The sequence below is a fragment of the Pristis pectinata genome, chromosome 2 (genome assembly GCF_009764475.1).
Source record: "Pristis pectinata isolate sPriPec2 chromosome 2, sPriPec2.1.pri, whole genome shotgun sequence".
Taxonomy (NCBI): domain Eukaryota; kingdom Metazoa; phylum Chordata; class Chondrichthyes; order Rhinopristiformes; family Pristidae; genus Pristis; species Pristis pectinata.
In genome coordinates this window covers 103,516,296-103,533,748 of record NC_067406.1, presented here as the reverse complement: position 1 = coordinate 103,533,748, position 17,453 = coordinate 103,516,296, and the positions used below count along the sequence as shown (strand labels likewise).

Sequence of the window (17,453 nt, the reverse complement as noted above, 5' to 3'; positions counted from 1 at the left end):
CCAATAAAGGGAAGTATTCTGAATGCCTCCATAAAAACCCAAATAATCTATTCTACACTCAAAGAATCCTGTTCTTCCACTTTGCAGCATCCCACCATTTATTGTGCATTCCATTGCCTTGCTTATTCTTCCCAAATTGAGTGCTGTATACTCCTCCAGAATTAATTCCATTTACTACAATTTTTTTACTCTCCTGAGCAATGCACTGATAGCTTCATGCAGTCCACAACTTGAATTCCTCACTATCAACAGCAGAGCCAATTTTTGGATTATCAGTAAACTCCTTATTCAATATTTCAATAATATAAAGCATCAAGACATTGATCCTAGGACTGAGTCTCCTGAACTCCACTGCAAAAAGCCTTCTATTTACTAAAATGCTTTTTGCTTCCTGCTACTGAGCAATTTTGGATCCAATTTGCAATGCCATTGTTGGATTCGACTGTTTTTAATTAGCTTTTTAACATGTATAGTGCTTAATGCACCTCAAGTGGCAGCACAAGGAATGGCCACTTACTAGCTTATTGGCTCGTCCATCAGGTGAATATGTGGTTTTTTCATTGGTTGGTTTGGCCACAAGTGTCTAATAGGTTTCCTGATTGGACTATTGTTAGCTGAAGAGCGTCTCTTATCTCAGGTATAAAAGGTGTCATCTTTTTGTTAATCTCTCTCTTGCTCTTCTTCCCCCCTGGCCTGAGCTCATCTTTTGTTCCCTTTGTCTTGGCTCATCAAGGCTAATGCCATGTGCTCTGTGACTGTTTCTTTGTTTTAAACTTTCCAATAAAACTTTGAAGCACCAAGTTGTTTTCAACTCATTCCTGGACTCCTGAAAGAACCTGTGTATTTGAAAATAACCAGATCCGACACTATAGACTTTCGCCTTTCAAATGAGATCCTTCCACAAGTTGTCCAACCAGCAAAAGTTTTAAACTTGGAGGATCTTGCAGATACCATGCTTCTTTCACAGTATATCTGTACAGGTAAACTTTGAATGAAGGTAATTTGGCACAATCTTCACAGTTCCAAACCTGTCTGTAAGTTGCAAAATTTACTTCTGTTACCATTCCTGACATATTTACTTCATATTAAACTTATCAGATGTAAATTCTTCCCCAGAGTAGATTGGTATTTAATGCTTCAGGGACAGTATCCTGTTTAATTAGTCAGTAGTACATGCATTCTGATTATTCCAAACTCCATCATGTAAGTAATTAATCTCAAAAATATTATATTGATCCATCTTTTATAATGTTTAATGCTTAATCGTAATCACATTTATTGATAAACAAATACACATTGATAGGGGAATCTTTTCAAAATAACCTAGGGATCCAAACTGATACCTGAACACGTTTTGCCATCAGATCCTAAAACAGATCCTGGTGGACAGATGCAGATTGGCCCCTTAGATGTCTGAGTGCAATCGTGGCTGCATTCGGTGTAATTTTCCAAACATGGAGTAAGATCTGGTAAATAAAGTAAACACAGCAGCAGTTAAATTAATATCTTTCAACTATTATTCTAACATATTGCTGCACAATAAAATGAGTGTTTTTTTCCCTCATTATTGAGAAATATTACTCCTTGTTCCCATTGAATAAAAAGTTTCTATTTTCCTAATTACTACTCCTGGGTTTTTAATGGTATTGTGATGAAAAGCCTTCATTTTCCTAACAGTCACTTACACTGCCAGGACTTTTCGGTGAAAGTGCTGGCAGACATTGAAAATTCCTGGGTATATTTAAAGGATGTGATAAGAGAGGGAGAATGTGTTGGAACTGAGTATTATTTTCCCATTTTTATTTTGTATTTTTCATTCAAGACTGAAATGAATAGCTCTTCGTTAGGAAATTGTATCAAGGGAAGAAAAGGCAGGGAAAGAGAATAGAAGTATGTACATATTGGCCATCATCAATATCCAATGTATGACAGAATGAACTTATGAGGCCGAATAGTCCATAAATACATTTTTCTATGTTTCAATGAATCTCATCATTTTGCTACTATTAAAATTATTAACAGCTTATAAAGATAATTTAGCTAAAGATGTTTTGTTTAACTTCGAACACAGGTAAATTTCTATTAAATCCAAATGTACTTTTTGAATACAACTTCGGTTGTAAGTGATATTGGTCAAGGCTCAATATGGTCATTCGAAAAATGGAAGAGATCATGGCTACTTTGGAAATGGTTCTGTTTGGGTCAAAGCTGCAGTGTGAACATGGACTATAAATGCATTTTCAATTTCTCATATAGCTCATTCAAACCATTGACAAGTCACGCTGTGGTATATGTACCAAAACTTGCTGGAGCTAATGAAGTATTTAACAATTAATGAATTAAAGAACTCAACGATCACACTTACATATCTATTAAAGTTCAGCTAAAACCATAGTTATATATTAGGGCACAGAATGCTACAGTCTGCTTCTGCTGCAATTTTTATTTGATAAATGAATCTTAATATTGTTCTTCACCGTTCTGAAATATTTTGTGACTATTTTCTAGAGTTGCACTTATTTATCTTGGGAAATTCATATAAGCTAATGGACAATTAATAAATTGTTAATATATGAAACTAGTTACCTCAATGAGACCAATAGCACTGATGTATTTGTGAAGCAAATTAAATGCAGGAGGAAGGAGAAATGAAGCGACGTGTGGAGAAGCTTTGTGTGGAACGTAAAGACCAATATAGACACATTATTGTGATGCATATTTCCACCAAATTCCTTGTAATAACTGGATCATTGCTCAGCTAATAGTTACTTTCCCCTATTATCTAAGGAATAACATAGTGGTTTTAAAAGAACATTCTGCATCAACAATAATAATTGAAAAAAAAATCGCAAAATTGATATGTTATCTTCCTCTGTCCTTAAGTTTATACAGGAGATTTCACAACAATAATAATTTTGATAGCTGTTCTGAAGAGCCCATTCTTGGGGTAATGAGAATCTGCTGGGTCTTTAAGTGTGGAGTTTCAGCCTCTTTTTAGTCAGTGAGCTATGATGAATTAGTCATAGAATCATGGAGTCTTAGAATAATACAGCACCGAAACAGGCCCATCGGCCCAACTCGTCCATACTGACAAAGGTATCTTCCTGAACTAGTCTCATTGCCTGCATTTGGCCTATATCCGTATCCATGAACCTGTCCAAATGCCTTTTAAACATTCTAATTGTACCCACCTCTCCAACTTCTTCTACCCACCACCCTCTGTGTGAAAATGTTACCTCTCATGTCCCCTTTAAATCTTTCCCCTCTCACCTTAAATCTACGTCCTCTAGTTTTAGACTCCCCTACCTTGGAAAAAGTGTGAAAATCCATTTTATCTATGCCCTTCATGATTTTATAAACCTCCATAAGATCACCCCTCAGCATCCTTTGCTCCAGACCTAGCCAGTCTCTCTCATATAACTCAAGCCCTCCAGTCCCAGCAACATCCTTGTGAATCATTTCACCCTTTCTAGCTTAATCACATCCTTCCTACAGTATGACGACCAGAACTGCACACAACATTCCAAGTGCAGTCTCACCAACATCTTGTACAGCTGTAACATGACAACCCAACTCTTGTACTCAGTGCCCCATCTGATGAAGACAAGATTGCTATATGCCTTCTTCATCACCCTGTCTACCTATTCTGCCACTTTCAGGGAACTATGTACTTGGTCTTTCTGTTCTGCAACACCTCTTATGTCCCTGTCATTAACTGTGTATATGCTGCCTTGCTTTAACTTCCCAAAGTGCATCACTTCACACTTGTCTGAATTAAATTTCATCTGCCATTTCTTGGCCCACTTTCCAAGTTAATCAAGATCCCGTTGTAGCCTTAGACAATCCTCTTCACTATCCACCACACCACCAATTTTGGTGTGATCTGCAAACTTACTAATCATGCCACCTACAGTCTCATCCAAATTATTAATATATATGACAGTCAATAGAGGATCCAGCACCAATCCCTGTGGCACACCACTGGCCACAGGGCCCCAATCTGAAAAACAACCCTCCACTACCACACTTTGTCCACTTCCACCAATTTTGTATCCAATTGGCTAATATTCAATTGGCAGCTCATCGTGGATCCTATTTTGTTTATCATCTAGGATATTTCTATATGGCAAGTAATTGCTTTATCAATCCATTACATTAAATGACTTTATTTTCGTGTATGAAATCAGGTAATAGCTCAGTATTCACTACAATAAATTCTGCATCAAATGTATATTATCATACTAACATATTTCAATATTTGACCCACAACAAAACAACATTCTAGGTTCCAGCAATCTGAATAATTATGGCTTGTCACTGAACCAGTCCAAGATTGAAAATAATACACTTCATACAAAATATCAGTAGGAATAGGAAGAAATAGCTAATTAAAGCATCAGGTTCACATTTTATAATTGTTTTACATTAGGATATTTCTATTGTTAACATTAGAACACATCTATATAGTTAAATAAATCCAGGTTGTTCTTGTTTATTCAAAGTATTATATTAGCATTTCATAGTTAAGATCAGAACTGCCCCTTCATTTGAACAAAGATTATTCATTCTTGATTGATCAAGGTATGTTCCTTGATTTTCTTCATTGAGATATATGTAATGAAAGTCGTGCCATTAGAAAAGAAAGGGCATCAACAGCATACTGTTATCGATGTTGTTTTAAGCAATGCAAGCCTCGAATGGTGTTTTTTGTCCCAAGTTTATTTCAAGTCATTATTATGCTAGATGTGTTATTACTTATTAATGTGCGCATATTTAAAAACCAGATCAGGATTACACCAACCTACACAAATTTGCATTTCTATTATGCCTTTTAATGTAGCATCATTTTAAAAAGTTAGGTGTAGCTGAGTATAAAGTTCAGCTAACTCTTAAAAGGGAGTTGGAAGTTTGGAGGAAATATGTAAAAAGTTCTGAGTGTGGGCAACAGACAGCAAGTACAGGTTGGTTGGAATCACATGATTGGTGAATGGGATTTAGTGCAGCATGAAATGTAGGTAGAAACATTCTGCGATTGGCAGATTTTGAAGGATTGAATTTTGGAAGCTAGCCAGGATGATGTAGGGAAAGGTAAAAAGGCAAGGAGGAGCATTGCGATTGAGGCAACCATTAAGATAACATAGAGTTTCAGAAACAGAAAGAGCTGAAATGAGGTCTGTGAAATTGTGTACCAGTAGACTAAGTATTAGCTGGCTAACAGGGTAAGGAATGGGATTGTGGGGTCTTCACTGGAGAGTTCTTATTATGAATGAACTGAAGGTTTAGTGCTAACCTGCGCTAAGTATTCTGATAACTTCACAACTGAAATAGGACAATCCAAATACATGTTTATGGTCATGAAATGAAAGTGTTAGTGGAGAATTGGTGATAAAAATAAGTTTATTATCATATGCATAAGTGCATGTATGCACAGATACATGATAGACATCACTGGCAGGCAACATCCAAAATCTAAGTGATGATATACAATGCCATCAAGTACCTGGTGAGGAATGTGGGGGTCAGACATGGGACATCAATTGAATTCAATAGGAAACCAGCACTGGCAAATGGAAGAGAGCCATGTCAGTGTATGCCATGGAGGACCACATGGTACAGCAAGAGGAATGGTGAAGTTAATACTATTCTCTCCCCCTGGAGACAATGAGGTGGATGTTTCAATACTCTGGAGACTACAGGATTGGTATTGAAAGCATTCAAACTCATGAGGTATTGAAGGGGATGGGTAGTGAACATGGCAACAGGACTGCATATTAGAAGCTTTAAAAATAAAGTTGGAGGTGGGGTAGTGATTAAGGAAAGCGAGGGGTCAAGTAGGTTTTTTTTAAGAAACAGCCTGACTGGGTACGTTCCTTAATCTAAAGACATTAGTGATTCTCATTTAAACATATGTAGTATTATTTGAAAAAAAGCCTCTTGGTTTGCAAAAACAAATTCTTCTTTTTTAATCAGAACCAATGGGGCCTCCTGCAATGTAAAACTGTCACATAGGATCCAAAACATCTCCATCCATATAAACAATCTCCCCTGTAATTTTTTCCAATGCATGTCTCCCCACTTTATCATTTATCATTTTAAAAAGGTGGTTACCCTTACACCACCTTTTAAGTAAATGTAAGATAATAACCAAACAGTGCAGTAGCAAATATCCACAAAGTTGTCATGCACAATTGCTGAATTTTGGTGATGGATGGATAGTGAGTTGGATGTCAATGCTGCTACCTATTGAGTCAAGATTGACACAAATAATTAAAGCCAAACTTCAAAGGCCTATGAATCTACAGCTGAAATCACGTTAAATATGGTGTTATTTGCCCACCTGTAGTCTTTGCCCATTGGCCTTTATGAAGGCAGGTGGACATTCCCAAATTACTTATTGTTGAGGTTGTGTCATAAGAAGTTCACCACAAGCCCTAACCTTAGCAGGAGGAGAAAGAACAGCCATTGTCCTGCATGTTCTGATCAGTACACATAAACCTCTTGTAAAGTGAAAATTTATATCATAATTTTCTCTTTGGAGGGTCAGATATGGATTATATGAATGTATGGCAAAATTTAGGCTCTAAATTTGCACAGATTTGTTTTCATAGATGTTGATTATATTTTATAACACTTAATAAACAAATAATTTTAACAAACATTGACATTTCCAGTAAAAATAAATTCTTCAGTCCCAACAGTAAATATCAGTTTTTTCAATGGAAATTCTAGGTTGTATGATGTAACAATTTTTTGGGAACAAAATTTGTTTAGAAAGTACAAGACGCTGTCTGGATACTGGACATCTGAGTATTGATAAGCTGAATAGTCTTGTCCCTCACTTATAATTGCTTGGGAAGGTATTTTCGCAAAATCTTACCCTGACATGTTTTCATATCGGGCTGCAGTACAAACCCTTTCGGACAGAAGCAATGATAAGAGCCTGGGACATTTTCACAGCCCAATGTGCAACCATGGTTCCAAAAAGCACATTCATTGACATCTGAGGAATAAAGATACACGAGTCAGAAACAGGAAAATCTGCATGAAGATTTGATTTGGAGGTAGGCAAAGCACAAGAACGTTACTGCGCCAAGTTACAGACAGAATGCAGGAGTATGGGGAAGGAGAGGAATGGTAGGAGCACATGCATAGATCCTTCGAGAGCCAACACTGACACTAGGCCAAGTGGTATACTTCTGTGCTGTATAATTTAAAGTTAGGCAGTAAGGTGGGTAGGTTGACAGTGATTGTGTATCATTTAAAAGACCCATGGGAACTACTTGTACTGACTGTTGCTGACCTTGCTGAGACCACTCTGCTGATTTTTCATCCCCCCACACCCCTCCCGGCCCGTCCCCCAACACCACCACTTCAGTCAATTTTACTTGGAACTGCTGAAGAGAATCCATTCAAATGTGTTGCTGAAGGATTACTGATTGACATCTGACTGACATTTTTGGAGATTGGTTGATGATGATTGTGTCTCTTTTAAAAGATCCAAGGAAGATTATCCAGGTGGAAGTTGCCTGTGTTAGTTGTTGCCAGTTCTGCTAAGGCTATTCTGCTGATTGTTAATGTACCAAAGACTTTTGGGCATATGTAGTCTAATTCTAAAACCTGCTGCAATTGTTAAGGAAACTATCCTAGAACATTTATCTAGCATTGCCAACCTCACAATCTAAACAAATAGTTGATCTCCCCACAGTTCTCTCGCCTATCACTTTTTGCTTTTCCCTCGTATATATTGGGCTTCCCCTTTTCCTATCTTCAGTCCTGAAGAAGAGTCCTGACCACAAAGGTTGACTGCTTGCTTTTCTCCATGATGCTGCCTGGCCTGCTGAGTTCCTCTAGCATCATAGTGTTTTTCATCCCCACAGATAAATATTAGTTTACTCATAAAAGAAGTGCTTCCATTACCTAGGTAGATAAATGTGGAAATGTAGTAGATTTTCCCTTTTGTCTGGAACACATAGGTAGCCCAAGTTAGAAGTTGCATACCCTAGCCTGTGACTTCCCTTCATAAAATTGCTGGATGGAAAAAGAAGTTCCTAATAATATTCCCAACACTTGTAATTTGGAAGTAGAACATCTTACCTCTATCATACATACACAATAGATAAACATTAGCATGCTATTCTTTCATGCTTTTCAACACAGAATGTTTGGAAGCATACTGGAGAGAGGCCATTTGTCCCATCTCATTGGCACCAGCTCTAATTCTATAGCCAGAGCAATTTATGTGAATTCTGTGTATAGGATGCAAACAGTATCTAACATGCAGCACATATGCACATGAAGACAATGTGCATGCATCTGACTATGACACACACAGTTCTATTCTGTAAACAATTAAGTTTGTAAAAGGTATAATTGAGTTACTAACAAGTTTTGTGATTTTGTTACAGTTCTTGATGTTAATGCATTAATTATGTTAGAAATATTATTGTATCATTTATTTGTGATTATGAATTATTCCAGTGATATAGAAATAAATGTTTAATTGTGCTTCTGTTTCCTTTTTAGTGAGTGTGACAAGATGTCCTTCATGGACTTGTCACCCTATTACTGTAATGCCCCGTACCATGTAGCAGAAGTGAAACTGCCAGGTAAGACAGAAAATGGCTATAAGTTCATAGTTTTGAGGATGTGAGAAAGACTAAACCATGAAAGGAGACACTGCAATGAGATTCTATATCATGAGATGAAGTTTACCTTTGCATGATTTCTGATCATCACTGAGAACATAGCCATCCTCACATTTGCAGTGCTTTCCCTCGAGGCTTTTCTTGCAAATACTTCCAGCATCATTTTCTGCAGAAATGTTTATTAGAGACATGAAAACATCGAAGTTGAAGAGGCTCTAATGACTCCAATATAGCTTGGTGTTTCTCCTTTGATTATAGGGCAGATAACGGAAGCTGAGAACCTTAGCAGAGATGGGGAACCATTGAAATACTTGCCAAAGTGGCTGGAGCTATAATGGACAGTAAGTAAGTCAGTACCACAGATTCAGACCTGGCCCTCTGTACATATAACTTGCATTTGCACAGAAGCTTCAGTCATGCACAATGACATAAAAACACTGAACAAAACATGTCTTGCCATCTCTTGAGAATCGAGGCCCAGAGAGGGGCCAGCCAGCCATAAAGGAGGCCCAAACTGGAGAATGACGTTTGCTTTGACGTTGGTTTAAGAGGGCCTGTCTTACCATGTCCACTGTAGGAGACTATGCTATCCATTGTCTTGACAGTAAGTCCTGCTTTATGTGGTGTTCATTCCCACAACTGTCCTTGTTAATGCCCTCAGTGTCTCAACTGTCAAATAGCCCAATGGACTCTGACCTGACGGGACGTCTGCTCATCTGTCCAACACCAGACCAACCTGATGCCCCAATGCCCAATGTTCCTCTTTACTAATGGCCACAATGCCAATGTTTCAAACTCCCTTTAGTTGAACTGATCCTCCTGACCACCGTCCCCACCCATTACCACCAACTCCACACTAGATTCTTCCGATAACCCCCGCACTCCAGTCCATCCCTACACCACCTCCAAAATCCTCAGTTCACTGGATATTGAGTCATGTGGAGCTGGGAAAGGAAAAGCCTTCCTTCAAATGAAGAGTGTAGGAAGAACTGTTCTATGTGTCACCTTGGGCCTGATGTCCCACAAAATAGTTTGGACCATATAACTTATTTCCACCAGTGTTTTCTGGTTACAAAATAATTGTCTTGCTGATTTTCTGGACTGAATATTTCTCATTTCCTTTGCACCATTCCTTTCCAGAAAAGGCCAAATACCTGATAATATTTAGCTCCCAATCTTGGACACACTGCGACCAAGTCCCAACAATGGTATCATGATTAAACTTATTCATCTCTTTTTAAGGTCTTGAATTCATTTATCTTACTATAAATGCTTCGTAAATTAATACACAGCACATTTAATTTTTACTTTTTGATACCTTTCCTGTTGTGGTCTTAGTATTTAAACTCGCTCTTCATTCCTGACACAATCCAATTGTCTTTAACCTATTATACCTTGCTCTGCAGCCTTGACCTTCCTCTTTAGACATAAATTATTCCTTAGTCCTCTGATTGGTTTAAAGCCATATCTACCACCATGGTTGTTCAATTAGCCAGGACAGCCCATTTCTACAGTTGTTACAGTTTGTACATGGTTCATATGTCAGTGGCTGACCAGCAAAGTGATATATTGCTGACCTAGTACCCAGATTCAAGCTTCACCATGCCACTTGAGAATTTAAATTCAAGTAAAATCTGGAATTAAAAAGCTTGCCTCAGTAATAATAACAATGAAAATGTTGGATTATTGTAAAAATCTATCTGGTGTACTATTGTCTTTCAGAGAACATAAGAAATAGGAGCAGCAGTAGGCCACTCATCACCTTGAACCTGTATACAACTCAAAAAGATTGTGGCAGACCTCAAAAACCAGTTCCTGCCCTATTCGCATATCCCAAGATTACTCTAATGTCCAGAAATCTCTCAATCTCTGGACCTCTCCCACCTTCCTTAGAAGAGATTCAACATCTTCTAAGTGAAGAAATTTCCCTGTAAGGGAAGGTAATCTGACATCTGATTTAGACCCACAAAGCATGCAAGGCTTGCACTCTCATGCATGTTCTCTGAAATAACCTAGAAAGCCTCAGTGCAGGAGATGATTAGGCAGTAAATATTGAGTTTACCAATGACACCCACATCCCATCAATAAAGAAATCTCTGGAGTTTATTACCTACAACGTAGCTTTGGAATGTTGCAGAATATTGTAAAATATTGCAGATTAAAAAATGAGATTAATCTGGGAAAAGTGTAAATTGATGGTTGATGTGGACTCAGTGGGCCAAAGGGCCTGTTTCCATGCTATATGTCTCTAAGACTCCATGACTCTAACATTCCAAATGGACAAAAGGTTCCATAAGCCATTAGCGGCAGATTGTTGGTTGCAATTCTCTACCTGATAATTGTGAGCCTGATTCAGCTTCCGGCTGGCAGAATGGATGCACTACTTTCAGATCAGCTGGAGGCAGGAAGGACCGTGTAGGGCTGATGACCACTATGTCCTTCCCAGTGTATTTGTTTGCTCGACGAATAGTGCTGGTCTTCCAATCTGAGTAGTACACATGTTCAGCAAAAAGAGACAGTCCAAATGGCCAATGACTGTACAGAAAGAAGGGGAAATGCCAAATCATAAGAAAAAATTGCATTTTGTTCTTCTTGCATGTCACACAGTTCCTTTTCATGAACCAAGTCAAGTGATTGTACTTCCTCACGGTAAGTATTTTAATACAACAGCAAGATCTGTACTCTATTAATTATCAAATGAAGTGATTTATACACTTTAAAAAGGAGTTAATCATCCAAGAGACAATCAAGAAATTTGCTTAATATCAGTGGTAGGAAAGATAATGGTTCGATGTAACAGGAGAAAATAATCTGCTAGAAGAACTCAGCAGGTCAAGCAGCATCTGTGGGAGGGAAGGAACTGTCGACGTTTTGGTCAGCAGGTTTTGACTTGAAATGTCAATAATTCCTTTCCTCCCACAGATGCTCCTCGACCCGCTGAGTTCTTCCAGCAGATTGTTTGTTGCTCCAGATTTCAGCAGCTGCAGCCTCTTGTGTCTCCAGTATATTTTCATTCCTTTGTTTACATAGCAAAAGTGAATACCTGGACTATTATACATAATAAAGTGCATAGAATTTGTTTATTGTCATGTCAACTGTGATGCACCAGAGTAACAATAGCATTAAAGTGGAAGACAGGCATTTGATAATTGAAAATTACATGTTAAAAAGAAACATTAGTGGAAGGTAATTCAAGGGATGCAAAAATGACTTAATTTTCTTGTCACTACACTTACTGCATTGATTGTTTGATGATCTGAACTGAGCCTCCAGTGTAGTCACATGACCTAATGCTGCTTGAGATGTTCTCAGCATCACTTTGAAACCAGAAGAGCCTCTTGTCAATAAGATCCAGCGTCAATGTCTTTACTTTTGTCATGGACTTGACAATGGAGATTGCTCTTGTAGCATTTAGATTGGCACGATGAATACTTGGAACAGAACCTTCTGAAGCCCAAAACATATACCTTGGAATAAGATAAAGTAGTCTGAGTTAATTATCACTGTAATGTAAAAGAGCTTTCAAAGGGGATTTAAGTGTCTGCAGGGTTGACTGTAGGTCAATGTGTATTACAATTGGTTAACAGTTCGGCATCAGTAAAGACCATTATGAATTTATTAGTGTAGAAAATACAGGAAGTAGATGACAAGAATGGAATAACATTACTGTGCAATTGTGTAAAAAATGGCTGATTGTGACTCTGCGGCCTATTAAGATTTTGAATCTGCCCGAAATACAGGTGGAATTAACAGAACTCTGCCAAATATCAAGAAGGAATAATTAGAAATGAGAACAGAGAGTGACTGGCACTTATACAATGCCAGTTAAAGTAGATGTCATATATACAATTGTATGTGAAAGAACTAAACGACTGCCTAGGGTAGTCAATGTGGTTCAGCTGAAAGAGTACTGAGCTCGAAACAAAAGAAGAAGAAGAAGAAAGCAGAATTCTTGAAAGATACGTATTTTTAACAGTCATACGTTTTAACAGTTTAATATTGAAGTGAGGGTTGGCCTGTTTACCAAACCGTGCAGAAATGAACAAAATCAATTTAAATCAGCTTTACCTTAAGGGCAGCAATCTCGGGATTGCTGCCAGTGCCACATGATAGTGGAGATAGGAATAGGAGGAGATGGCAAATAAATGCATGGCTGAGAAGTTGGTGCAGGAGGGAAGGTTTTAGATTTTTGGATCATTGGAATCTCTTCAGGGGAAGGTGGGACCTGTACAGAGAGGACAGGTTACACCCGAACCTGAGTGGGGCCAATATCCTTGCAGCCAGGTTTGCTGGGGTGGTTCGGGAGGGTTTAAGCTAGTTTGCGAGGGGGATGGGAACCGGAGGAGTAGGTCAGATGTAGAAGGGGATGGGGAAAAGTCAGATCTAACAGGTAGAGAGGCTTTGAGGAAGGAGAAGCAGAGTACAGGCTATAAAAGTAGTAAGGCGGATGGGCTGAAATGCATTTACTTAAATGCAAGAAGCATCAGGAATAAGGGAGATGAACTGAGAGCTTGGATAAGTACATGGGACTACGATATTGTGGCTATCACAGAGACATGGCTGACATCAGGGCAGGAATGGATATTGAATATTCCTGGTTTTCAATGTTTTAAAAGGGATAGGGAGGGGGGGAGAAGAGGAGGAGGGGTGGCGATACTGGTCAGGGACACTATTACAGCTGCAGAAAGGGTGGATAATGTAGAAGGATCCTCTCTAGAGTCAGTATGGGTGGAAGTTAGGAACAAGAAAGGAGCAGTTACTCTACTGGGAGTATTCTATAGGCCCTCTGGTAGCAGTAGGGATACTGAGGAGCAGATTGGGAGGCAGATTCTGGAAAGGTGCAAAAATAACAGGGTTATTATAGTGGGAGACTTCAACTTCCCAAATATTGATTGGCACCTGCTTAGTGCCAAAGGTTTAGATGGGGAAGAGTTTGTTAAGTGTGTCCAGGACAGATTCCTGAAACAGTATGTTGACAGGCCGACTAGAGGAAATGTCATATTAGATCTAGTTTTAGGTAATGAACCGGGTCAGGTGACAGATCTATTGGTGGGTGAGCATTTGGGGGACAGCAACCACTGCTCCATAACCTTTAGCATTGTCGCGGACAGGGATAGGAGCAAAGAGGACGGGAAGATGTTTAATTGGGGAGGGACAAATTATGAGGCTATAAGGCTAGAACTTGAGAGTGTAAATTGGGATGACATTTTTGAAGGGAAATGTACTATGCAGATGTGATCGTTGTTCAGGGATCTCTTGCAGGATGTTAGAGATAAATTTGTCCCAGTGAGGCAGAGAAGGAATGGCAAGGTGAAGGAACCATGGGTGACAAGAGAGGTGGAACATCTAGTTAGGAAAAAGAAGGCAGCATACATAAGGTGTAGGCAGCAAGGATCAGACAGGGCTCGTGAGGAATATAGTGTAGCAAGGAGGGAACTTAAGAGGCTGAGGAGAGCGAGAAGGGGACATGAAAAGGTTTTGGCGATTAGGGTTAAGGAGAATCCCAAGGCTTTTTACTCGTATGTGAAGAGCAGAAGGATGGCTAGAGTAAAGGTATGTCCGATAAAAGACAAAGGTGGGAAGATGTGCCTGGAAGCTGTGGAAGTGGGTGAGGTTCTCAATGAATACTTCTCTTCAGTATTCACCAAGGAGAGGGGTCTTGATGACGCTGAGGACAGTGTTGGTAAGGGTAATGTTCTAGAGTATGTAGATATCAAGAGAGAGGATGTGTTGGAGCTGTTAGAAAATATTAGGACAGATAAGTCCCCGGGTCCTGACGGAATATTCCCCAGGCTGCTTCGTGAGGCTAGGGAGGAGATTGCTGAACCGTTGGCTAGGATCTTTGAGTCCTCGTTGTCCACGGAGATGGTACCGGAGAATTGGAGGGTGGCAAATGTTGTCCCCTTATTCAAAAAAGGTAGTAGGGTTAGTCCAGGGAATTACAGACCAGTGAGCCTTACATCTGTGGTGGGCAAGCTGTTAGAAAGGATTCTAAGAGATAGGATCTATGAGTATTTAGAAAATCATGGACTGATTAGGCACAGCCAGCATGAATTTGTGAAGGGAAGATCTTGCCTCACAAGCCTGATAGGGTTCTTTAAGGAGGTGACCAGGAAGATTGATGAGGATAGTGCAGTAGATGTGCTCTACATGGATTTTAGTAAGGCATTTGACAAGGTTCCACATGGTAGGCTTCTTCAGAAGGTCAGAGGCCAAGGGATCCAGGGAGGTTTGGCTGTGTGGATTCAGAATTGGCTTGCCTGTAGAAAGCAGAGGGTTGTGGTGGTGGGAGTGCATTCAGATTGGAGGGCTGTGACTAGTGGTGTTCCACAGGGATTAGTTCTGGGACCTCTACTTTTTGTGATATTTATTAACAACTTAGATGAGGGGGTGGAAGGGTGGGTTAGCAAGTTTGCAGATGACACAGAGATCGGTGGTATTGTGGATAGTGTGGAGGGCTGTCGAAGCTTACAGAGGGATATTGATAGGATGCAGAGCTGGGCTGACAAGTGGCAGATGGAGTTCAATCCGGAGAAGTGTGAGGTGGTATACTTTGGAAGGACAAACTCCAAGGCGGAGTACAAGGTAAATGGCAGGATTCTGGGCAGTGTAGAGGAGCAGAGGGATCTGGGGGTTCATATCCACAGATCACTGAAAGTTGCCACACAGGTGGATAGGGTAGTTAAGAAAGCTTATGGGATGTTAGCTTTCATAAATCGTGGGATCGAGTTTAAGAGCCGCGAGGTAATGATGCAACTTTACAAAACTCTGGTTAGACCACACTTGGAGTACTGTGTCCAGTTCTGGTCACCTCATTATAGGAAGGATGTGGAGGCGTTGGAAAGGGTGCAGACGAGATTTACCAGGATGCTCCCTGGATTAGCGAGTATGGACTATGAGGAGAAACTAAAGGAGCTAGGGCTTTACTCATGGGAGAGAAGGACGATGAGGGGAGACATGATTGAGGTATACAAAATATTAAGAGGAATAGATAGAGTGGACAGCCAGCGCCTCTTTCCTAGGGCACCAACGCTCAATACAAGAGGACGTGGCTTTAAGGTAATGGGTGGGAAGTTCAAGGGAGACGTCAGAGGGAGGATTTTCACCCAGAGAGTGGTTGGTGCATGGAATGCGCTGCCTGGGGTGGTGGTGGAGGCTGATATGTTGGTCAAGTTCAAGAGATTGTTAGATAAGCATATGGAGTAATATAGAGGGATATGTGATATGTGGGAGGAAGGGGTTAGTTAGTCTTAGGAGTGGTTTGAAGGTCAGCACAACATGGTGGGCCGAAGGGCCTGTATTGTTCTATGGTTCTATGGTACATAGGGACGGTATGTTGGGCATGGCAGGTGTTATCCATAGAGGAACATAAATGGATTCCTTTTAAATGCAGTTCCGATGTTTCTACAGAAAACAACAGGACCATTCATCTCTTACAGTTGGAACAGCTGGAATCTTTACATTGCATTTGGCTGTGGTACACTAAAATCATGGATGGCGGGTGATGAGACAAAGTGGAATAGTATCCCACTCACTAGGTTGTCAGGTGACACCTAAGTGTCAGTTATATCTGAAGTACATTTATTTGATCCAGGCACTAAATCTATAGCATGATATCAAAATTACAGCACCCGAGTTACATACCATTTATATCTTTGAAACTTCAGCCTTTAGAACTTTATACTTAAATCTAAAACTCACAAATGTTAAGAAAGCAGTATAATGTTGTGGATAACATATTAATCTCTCAAAAATGTTTCTAAGGAAGATATCTTCAATTTTTAAATAAAATTGTCAAGAAAAAATGCCTATTTTTAAAATTTAACATGAAAATCCAAGTGTTCACTGCTTTTGATCCTGAAGCCTACTGATAGGTAAAAATAGCAAATGCTATGCCTTTGTTTCAATCCCACGCTATTCCAGCCTGGGACTGCACTCCGATTTGATTTCCCATTACAGCTGCATATTTAGACCAGTGAGCTTGAATTATGAATGGTAGAAAAATACAAATCAAAGTCCTACCCTTCCTCTGGATCCACTGCCATGACCGTGGGAAAAATCAGATCTTTCAGCAGGACCTTGGAATTTTTTCCATGTAAGTTCGACATTTCAATGGTCCCTTTCTTTTGATTGGTCCAAATGATGGTGTTGTGTAACCAATCCACAGCAAAGCCCAAAAGACCTTTCCCCACAGCCCGCACAGTCTGTGATGCAAATAGGACAGATTTGTGTTCTTTATTCTTTTCTTCAAAAACAGTAATTTGATAACAGTGCATCTTTATTGAATTTACTTCAACCACTAATCAGCTGTCTGTTCATACTGGTGAACTTCCTTCTTTAGAGAATTGACAAAAAATATCAATCTAGAAATTACAATAAGGTTTATTCAGCTAAATAACTGTGTGCACACAATCTTCATTATTACTGAGTGCCTTTTTACATGGTGCGTGCTTGGATGGAGGGAATGCATTGATGGAGTGGACAATGTGTAAAGTACATTTTTACAGCAGCTCTTTAGACTCCTGGGAATATTTAGAGCCATACAGCCACTTCACACTAAAAGGGGTAAATACACTTCCAATTTTGTGAATATTTTTGCAACCCCCGAAGTGGAGGAGAAAAGGAACTTAGATTTGAGAATCGGCAGGTCTAAAGAAAACAAAAGTAAAATATGAATGAAGAGACAAAATAGATTCTGTCAATGAATGGTGGAGGACTTGGTCCATATGTTTGATGGTTGATAAAGTGAATGTGTTTATGCATGTAGAGAGAAAAGAAAATTTACATTTATATAGAGCCTTTCCCTTC

General features: G+C 39.4%; 1 protein-coding gene across 2 annotated transcripts in view; it reads right to left on the bottom strand.

The window, feature by feature from the left end:
• Positions 1–17,453, bottom strand: part of egf (epidermal growth factor) — a 95,157-nt gene that overhangs the window by 47,032 nt on the left and 30,672 nt on the right. For both annotated transcript variants that reach the window (XM_052045463.1, XM_052045474.1), the window contains exons 4-9: positions 16,668–16,849; positions 11,882–12,112; positions 10,978–11,180; positions 8,713–8,811; positions 6,878–7,000; positions 1,344–1,466 (exon numbers count right to left, since the gene is read on the bottom strand). In XM_052045463.1, coding sequence (XP_051901423.1) covers positions 1,344–1,466; positions 6,878–7,000; positions 8,713–8,811; positions 10,978–11,180; positions 11,882–12,112; positions 16,668–16,849 — 961 coding nt within the window. The remainder of the gene's footprint in view (positions 1–1,343; positions 1,467–6,877; positions 7,001–8,712; positions 8,812–10,977; positions 11,181–11,881; positions 12,113–16,667; positions 16,850–17,453) is intronic.